This window comes from Pseudonaja textilis, chromosome 6 (assembly GCF_049901715.1).
Source record: "Pseudonaja textilis isolate UNSWEBS1 chromosome 6, rPseTex1.2, whole genome shotgun sequence".
Classification (NCBI taxonomy): domain Eukaryota; kingdom Metazoa; phylum Chordata; class Lepidosauria; order Squamata; family Elapidae; genus Pseudonaja; species Pseudonaja textilis.
In genome coordinates, this window is record NC_141995.1 from 63,039,325 (window position 1) to 63,048,227 (window position 8,903).

The 8,903-nt window shown below is 37.9% G+C and overlaps 1 protein-coding gene across 1 annotated transcript in view; it reads left to right on the forward strand.

Moving 5' to 3' along the window:
- The window catches only part of LYAR (Ly1 antibody reactive), a 17,264-nt gene extending 10,293 nt beyond the window's left edge, over positions 1-6,971 (forward strand). The window contains exons 5-8 of the mRNA XM_026700024.2: positions 2,209-2,563; positions 3,062-3,130; positions 5,314-5,399; positions 6,684-6,971. Of these exons, the coding sequence (XP_026555809.1) occupies positions 2,209-2,563; positions 3,062-3,130; positions 5,314-5,399; positions 6,684-6,818 (645 nt within the window). The 3' untranslated portion in view covers positions 6,819-6,971. The remainder of the gene's footprint in view (positions 1-2,208; positions 2,564-3,061; positions 3,131-5,313; positions 5,400-6,683) is intronic.
- Positions 6,972-8,903: the final 1,932 nt, after the last annotated feature.

The window sequence follows — 8,903 nt, forward strand, 5'->3', positions numbered from 1 at the left end:
CCTTGTGAGTTATGGACAATTCTGATTAGCCTGACAGGTTCCGGGAAGTCTGCCAAGGACTGGACAACTGTGCTAATTTAATCCTTTTGAATTCGGTTTTGTTTCTACTTGAATATTTTGAATTTTGAAACCTTGTCTTCTCATCTATGAATATTGGTGAGACATAACACAGGGGTATTTTAGAAGATTCGAGAGGCATTATTTTTGAACTGGGAGAAGATAAAAAGACATTATTTAAAAAATCCACTATGGATATCTACCATTGAAGCTTTTTCTTAACCAATAATATATAAAAAGGAACAAACAGTTAGATATGGTGAGATATTAAATGAAAAGGGTGAACTTAAATCAATGCAAGCATTGGAAGAACAAGGTGTAAAAATGAATTTTTTTCATATTTGCAAATACAACCTAGATTTGACAAAGATGTTAAAGCAGAAGATATTTATGATAAGTTGACTGACTTAGATAAGTTTTTGATGGGTACTGATGAAAAGGTAATTAAAAAACGTTATGGACACTTATTAGAATTTAAATTGGAGGAGGAACAAGTTAAAGAAACGATTTCTTGGGTGAAAATTTTTGGATATGGGATTGATTTAGAAAAATGGCAAAAATTGTGGTCTCAAAATTATAAAATGACAATGTCAACTGCATATAAAGAAAATTTGTATAAGATGTTTTACAGGTGGCATCTACCCCCGACGAGACTTGTGAGAATGTTTAAGAATAAATCGGATAAATGTTGGAACTGTCATCAGATACCCGGTTCATATTACCATATGTGGTGGATATGCTCAGACGCAAAGAAATATTGGACTAAAATCCACACATGGTTGGAAAAAATGATAAAACATATAGACTTTAAACCAGAGATATTTTTATTGGGAATTATACTGGAAATATATAACAAAGAGATGAAATATTTGAATGTAAATGTACTAGCAGCGGCTAGGATTGTAAAAATGATTTCCAAGAATTGGAAAAATGATAAAATACCTATGCAGGAGAAAGTTATTAAGAAAATTATGGACTGTGCTGAAATGAATAAATTGACATTTGAAATTAGAGAACAAGAAGATAAACAATTTTATATGATATGGGATTTGTTTTATCAATGGTTGGATAAAAAGACGTGGTAATGTAATAGACTAGATAATTTTGTGATAGAAATTTAATAGATTGATATAAGACATAGACATATATAACCATTGGTTGAAAGTATATCATAAATTTTAAGATAAAACTTGGAACATCTCGTATAAAATGATGGAATAAATAATTTAGTCATGGATGATTAATAACTGATAATTATCCAAGCATATGTTAGTTCGACAATGTGAAAATTGATATAAATTGTGAGTAAATGACTATAAAAGAATAGCACAAAAGATTTGTAACCAACTGACACACCGTATGTATATAAAATGGAAGGTGGTTTTATGTTTTTATGTTTTATATGTGTATGTTTTTAAAAATAAAAATTCTTTAAAAAAAATATGAGCGAGGTGTTTGTTTTCAGCATCCTTGGTTATATCAAATACCGCCATGTGAGTCATGCAAAGTTCTGCCTTTCAAATGCGTAGTTTGAAATGCTCATCTTAATTGAAGATGAGTGTTTGTGAAACAGTTATTTCCCTCAAATGTTTTTGCTGCTTTGTTATCAGTTGGATTTTAAGTGCCCATCCCCGGTTGGAAAAAGTATTTTTTATGCCAGAGGTGTCAAACTTGATTTCATTGAGGGCTGCATCAGGCTTGTGTTTGACCTTGGGGGGCTGGGGTGGGCGTGGCAAGCTCAACGTCACTCGTGTTGGTGCCTATCCAGCACTCTGACAGAGAAAATGGGCTCCTGGGCTGTCTTCTGCTGTGACGGCCTCCTGCAACCCTTTTGTGCCAGAGAAAACTGAGCTCAGGCCGCACACCTCACAGACCAGATCTAAGTACCAGTGGGCTGGATCCGGGCCCCGGCCTTGTGTTTTGACACCTGTTTTATATTATGTAAACTTTACATTGTTCCTGTGTTTGCATTTTATTCTTTTTGCTATTTTTCTGTTTTGGAATATTTTTAGTTGTAATTCATTCAGAGACCTTCAAACTATTGAAACAACAGAAATGTAGTAGGAGTAATAGAAAGAAATAGACTTCAAATGTACTAATACAAAATTGGATTTGTCACGGTGATATATAATCCACTCATTTTTCCAACAGGAAACACTTGAAACCCAATCTCTAAAAAATGAAATTATGCCTGTGGCATCAGAAAAGAGTATCACGAAGACTGAGAAACCAAAAGATAAAAAAAGTAAAAAGGAATTAAAAGAGAAGAAAAGTATCAGAAAGTTAAAAGCTCAGCAAGAAAACTTGGAATGTTTAAAAAGTGAAAAATCTAGGCAAAACCTCCTTGAGGAAGGCAGCCAAAAAATGCTCCAGAGTGATTATTTGAAGAAGGCAAAGCAAGACGCAGCCGGCTTGGTCCAAGTGCCAAGGAAGGGAAATGGCCCAGAAGCAGAAGAAGCGGAGACAGAGGCACGTGGGAAGAAACGCAAGAACAGCTGCATAAAAGGTCCTAATGTGTTTTTCACTTTCTTCCTAATTTTAAAAGCTCTTTTAAAATCCTGCAGCAAAATCCATTTATCTTCCTCCATTAAACAATTATCAGGGGAAGAAAATTAACCGGGCTCTTTAAAGACAGGGACCAGAACTGGAAGAATTTTCATGAGAAATGAAAGCAGGTAGTGAAATTAACAGCCCGGGAGATGCACCCTTATATTACATTAAGGAACAGGAGGTATTTTTGTTGCTGGAATTAGACCCAGCAAGGGAGACTAATGTGTAACTCTGGAGCTGAGAGGTTGGTTCCTGAGCGTCCCCTGGGCTTGGCTGTTTCCTTGCAAATGTTACATTTTGGTGACGTTGCCACATTGGGGAATGAAATATTTGTAAAGAGAAAAGCAGTTTCAGCTACTATCAAGATTTTAACACGACGGTGGTTCTCACCAAAAAGAGCTATTTTTTTTTATTAATTTCTTGATCTTTTTCTCCCTGCTCCCCTATAAAGCAGATGAGTCTCCCATTCCCACCAAAATAATGAACCGCTCTGAAGTGGAAGAAAACAAAGATAAACATGAAGGTAACTTGGAAGTTTATCAAAGCTGTGTATTATGATAATGGAAAATGTCAGTTGAATCTTACAGCATTATTATTTTCAAAAAACATTTACACGTGTCCTGCCATAAAGGGCTGATCAGTAGCTGGGATTTTAATATAGAACTTAGTGTTCAAAATGGGCAAAAGTGGCAGTAGAAAGAGGCTGTGTTTAAGGTTCCCTTGTGGGGCACCTCTTGGTCACCAGAAGTACGGGAAGAGAGATTTTGACTCTAACCCAGGCTAGATTCGGCCCAGGGTTCTGATGAGAAACTGCCCTGACTGCTTCCAGACAGATGAGGGAGGGAGACGAGCGAGAATGCCCTTTGGCTGTCCCCTTTCCAAGCACTCCTTTGTGGGCACTGTTTTGAAGAGGTGGGGTGGTTTGGTCTTACAAAGCAGCAGGATGATTTTTAATAAGGTGAGATAAATCGTGAATTTATTTCTCCGGCATCTTTTTTAATAAACGGTATTAAAACTTACAAACTGGCTTTACACAGGGTAACTGCTGCAAAGATTTTTATGTCCTATTGAAAGTATGGCAGATGAATGGCTAACTGAATTGGAAAGTTGAAAATAACTTCATATTTCATAAGTAAATCTGACATTAAAATGAAGTCAATGTGGAAACCATTTTTGGATTGTAATATTGTATGTGACCTTGCACTACATCCAAATTTGGGGTTCTTTCAACATGGAGTCTAGCTTTTAGTAATTTGTTAAATGAGGTTTGATCTTCAATTATTCAAATGGAATTGCTATAATTCCCAATCATGTATTTTCTGATTGACACACTGATAATTACTGAGAATAATTTATTTTAAAATGACTTATAGCATTTTAAGTGCCATACTTTTTAGTTATTTAAGATTAATGAAAATTTAACATTCTTATGTAATTTTGTGATGCTTGTAAATCTCTGTGTTCTTAGTGAGAAGTTGATGCATAGGAAAGCCAAAGCTAGCTAAAGATTTGACAGCTGTGATTTCACACTGTTGTGTATATAGTAATTTATTCAATGATGCCACCGCAAAGGTAGCATAAATTTTGCAAGTGGGGGAGGGGATTCTGCATAGCAGCCTTTATAAAAAAACACATTTGATGTTACTTGTTTTTGACATTCACATTACTTTAAAATGATTTATGGTATTTTTCCCAGCAAGATGGTAGTCCCCAAGGCTGCCTTTGACCGAATCAAAACCCTAAACCAGGCTTGTCCAACCCGCGGCCCACGGGCTGCATGCGGCCCAGGTCGCCTCGTAATGCGGCCCAGTGCCCACCCCAACCTTCGTGCCAGAGCCAGTGTGGAGGAGGAGGAGAGGCAGGCGCGAGGCGGGGCGAGGCGAGCGCCATGCCAAGCAGCAACAGAAAAGGCGGGTGCCGTCAGAGCGCCACCTGCTGTTGCCACCGCCGCCGCTTCTGCCCCCGCCGCCACTGCTGCTTCTGCCTTCCAGTCCTGCTGCATCCAGCCAGGCCATTTGCAGGAGGAGAGGTAGGCACGAGGCGGGCGAGCTTTCTCCCCCCCCCCACAAAATTTGGCCGGAAAATAAACCGTGATAAACCGTGATAAAAAATTTTTTTTTAATAAATAATTAATAATAAATAATAAAAGCATCTCACTAACTTCATTTCCAAATAAATTTAATATGTTAACTATGTTTTCTATGGTTTTTTGGGATGATCAGGTATCGTTACTGTTATTTTATTTTATGTGCGGCCCAAACCAAATTTTCATCTTCTAATGTGGCCCAGGGAAGGTGAAAGGTTGGACACCCCTGCCCTAAACAGTGTCACTCTTAATGTTTTAGGTACCAGGCTAGAAACCAGGAAGCTATGACTTCTAGTTCTGTCTTGGGCACAAAGCCAGCTAGGTAACAGAGTTCTATCTCGACTTAAGAAGGAAGCAATGACAAACCACTTCTGAAAAAGAGGATTGCAAAGAAAATTGGAACCGGCTAGCTAGACAGTTTCAGTTGCCAACACTGACTTGAAGGCATACAGACACACAGATAAATGTATAAATGAAGTACTATTTTCAGTGGCAATATTTTAACCCAAGTTTATGTTGATGCAGAAATTTATTTATAACAAATATTTAATGCTGCATTTCCTAATTTAAGTCAAAACATAAGGAGATCATTTAAAGTATTTTTTTAATCAATTCTACAGGTAAATTCAACTGGAAAGGAACAATAACAGCTGTTTTGAAGCAAGCGCCTGACAATGAATTATCCATTAAGAAACTAAGGAAAAAGGTGTGTTGCATCACTTTATGAAACAATGTAAAACTGAGTACAGTGGGCTGCTAAATTGGTGTACTTCTAGCATGCTCTGAGTGTGGATTGCATTTCAGCAGTTTTACTGGTTGACATCTTTTTTAAAAAAATACTTGCACGGTAAATACACTGTTTGCGATCATTCGTTTCATGGAAATTGAAAATCAAAGTCCAACGGCTAGCAAGCCACATTTTAACAGTGTCTGGTTTTGCAATATTTATGCCCTGTGCTTAAACTTTATTACTTAAAAATGGCTTTGACTTCATTTTTGAAAATTAAATTAGATCTGAAATCACAACTCTTGTACACACGATAGCACTTCATTCACGGAAAAGAATGACTTATATTGACTTCCCAAGAGCAAGGTTACAATCGTTGTCCAATACATGAGCACAAACCCCGGCATTATCCCAGCCTAAATAAAATGTAGGCCTACGGTTAATTCCTTAAAATTTAAAATCCAGTGGCTCTCGCGTGCAATTCAATATCCTTAGGACAACTTTTTAATTGGCATTTCCTTTAAAAGAGTCCTTTCTGCCATTAAATATCAACTTTTCTTATTCTGGACACTTTGCAAAATTACAAACTTTAAAACACATTTATCCAGCCAAACTATTATTACAATGATTTCTCAGACTTCATGCGTGGTGGAAAACAGTTGCATTTACTGCCATAAACCGTTCTTAGCAATTTGGACATCATATATATTTTTTAACAAGTTCTAATAAAAGTGAGAGAATTAAACGCTGTCAGAAGTTTGAAAGGAAGACATCTATAGTAGTTTGGCTTTAACAGATCTAGATATGGGGCAGGAACAGATATTGTCTTCTCAGGCTGCTCAGAATCGGTTGGAGATATCACTTGGTTTTTGGCTTTTGGCTTCTTTTCCAAGTTCCATTATGTTGTTTCTAACTTTAGTATGCAAGCTGCCTAGAATTACCGAAGCAGCGCTATTAACAGAGAAAGTGAAAAACTATTTCCGTTAATTTCCTAAAACTATAAATAGCTTGGATTTAATCTAGCAGCCTGGTCAAAGTTTTAAGCATTAGGAAAAATATAATTAAACGAACAGGTCCCACATTGTAAAGTCAAGTCATAGGCGCAGATCATTTTTAATAGTTAAGTGAAAGGAAAAGCATACACCTGCACATGATGAGCTTCTCACAATTTCCAAAGGAACATGTTTGCGAGACAATCTCAAAAATCGGGCGAACTGAAAACACAATCAAACCTTAGAATGATATTTTCCTTTTCTTTTGTAGGTTATAGCTCAGTACTACGCAGTCACAGGTGACCATCAGAAATCTGAAGAGAAAACCCTAGCCCTGTTTAAGAAGAAAGTCAGCAGCAACCCCAAATTTAGAGTTTTAAAAGAAAAGGTTAAACTTCTGAAATAATTTTTAGGGGTCAGACAATATGATTTTGTAGATTGCCAGTTTTATTAATAAATGAAAAACTTTTCATTATATGGAGATGAAATATAACCGTATTTGATTGTAAATTCATTTTTTATAATATGAAAATTAAAGACATTTTGTAAAAAACAAAAATTCCATTGAAATATTTCTGCCGGTATTAATCAAGAGCTACATTTTCTGTGTGATTTGCTCCACAACCTCAGCGAATGCTCACTTTCTAAACTTTCTTTTTTTTAAAAAAACAAACTTTATTGGTTTTACCATTAAAAATAACATATCTGCAAATATACACAGAAAGGAAGACCAGGCCTTGACAGAGGCCAGCAAGAAAGAAAAGAACATGAAGGGGGAAAAGGGGGATGGGGGATACGCAAGTGCCACTGAAAGCAATAAGTCTTCCTGTGGGGACAGTCCCGACTTTCTCCTGGAACGACCTTCCCCGACTTCCACTTCCTCTCCGAAAGCGCCTTGCAGCCTGGTCTCCTACTTTTTCCCATCTCCTCCTCTACGCTGTTAGGGGTTGGGGGCTTTGGGGGGGTTAGGTTTATCTCTTGAGGGAATGCTCGGATCCGAAAATGAGGAGTGTTTTCAACGTTTTCCACCCTGCAGAACATAAAAATAAAGTTCTTTTCAAAATCTGAGCTCTGCAAAAGTTGTGTTTTGTGTCTGAAATGGGTTGGGTTTGGGGTTTGGGTCGGGTTAGGGGTTGGTGTTAGGGGTTAGGGTTGGGGTTATTTCCACCAGGAGAATTTTGCACTGCAAATTCTTCAGACTCTCCCTTTCTCAGTCTCGCCTTCCATAAAGCTCTTTTTGTATACCACAGTGATTCTAGAGAATGTCTTTCTTGTCTTGTTTGCTTTAGTGATTTTATTTTTTTGTTCCTATATTTTGTTATTTATGTTCCAATGATTTATGATTGAAAGGGAAGGGAGCGGGGAAAACGCCACGTTCAATACAGAAAGGGTTAATCGGATGCTGTTGTAAGACACTTTCATTTCTTGAAATGTCAATGTTGAAGGACAAAATGTGTTCTTTCTGTATCGCTGTTGCACTCAACAATAAAATTTGCTGTCCTGTCCAAAGAACTCTGAGCGGCTAGTTTGTGAAAACATCAGCCTGATTAAAAGAACTATGAGAAAATGCCATGTAACGCTGCATTCTAATGATGTCACTTCCAAAGTCCACGACATCATCGATACGTTTTCAGGAAACAGTGAATTTTTAACCTATAGGCCTGAAACATATTTTCCTGAGAAGTAACTCCCTAGATCTGAAGGAAGAAAAACTTTTGAAGTAGGTTGTCATAGCCGTCTTAAGTAATCAATTAACAGGCAATAGGAGAAAGGAATAACGAAAGATAAACAAGTGCCAGAAGGACATTTGTCTTTTTGCAGGAAAGATGTAAATCTTAATTAGAGCGTTTTACAGTGTAGTTACTCTACTTCTAAAAGAATCTTAAAATATCAGAAGAGTTGCTTTTATCTATAGGGTTTGTAACTTTCCTCACTTATCTGTGCGTACGCGAGGAGAGGGACCCTAAGAATTTGCTTCTTTGTTTCTCAATGAGATTTGGGGGGGAGGGTGCCGGCAAAAAAATCCCCAGGAAACCGACAGAGCTGTGAACAGCAGCGTACCTTTACCATAATAAAATCATTTTCTCCGTCAGCCCTTCTCTTCCAAAAGCACCAGCCGTTTCGATGACAAAATACCCAAAAGGGTACGATTCCAAGAGGTCGTCAATCCCCAAGGACCCCGGTTTGCATCCCGTGACTGACGGGGTGCCACAGCAGCCGGTGAAAAAGTCTCATGGCAACTCAACGGTCACTAAATGAGCCAGTCGTAAGTCGAGGCCTATCCAAGCAAGGAAGACGGTGCCACCGCAAGCCAGTAGCCAACGGGGAAAGCAAGGATTTACAGAAGATTAGGAAAAAAGGGAACAATGCTTTTCGTGCACAATGACGTTTTATTGTTTAGCAAAAAGCCAAAACAGGGGGGGCAATCCTGTGACATCGCACAAGCATCCCCTACCCGCCCCCCTTCACCCAGGATCAAGGAGACGGAGAA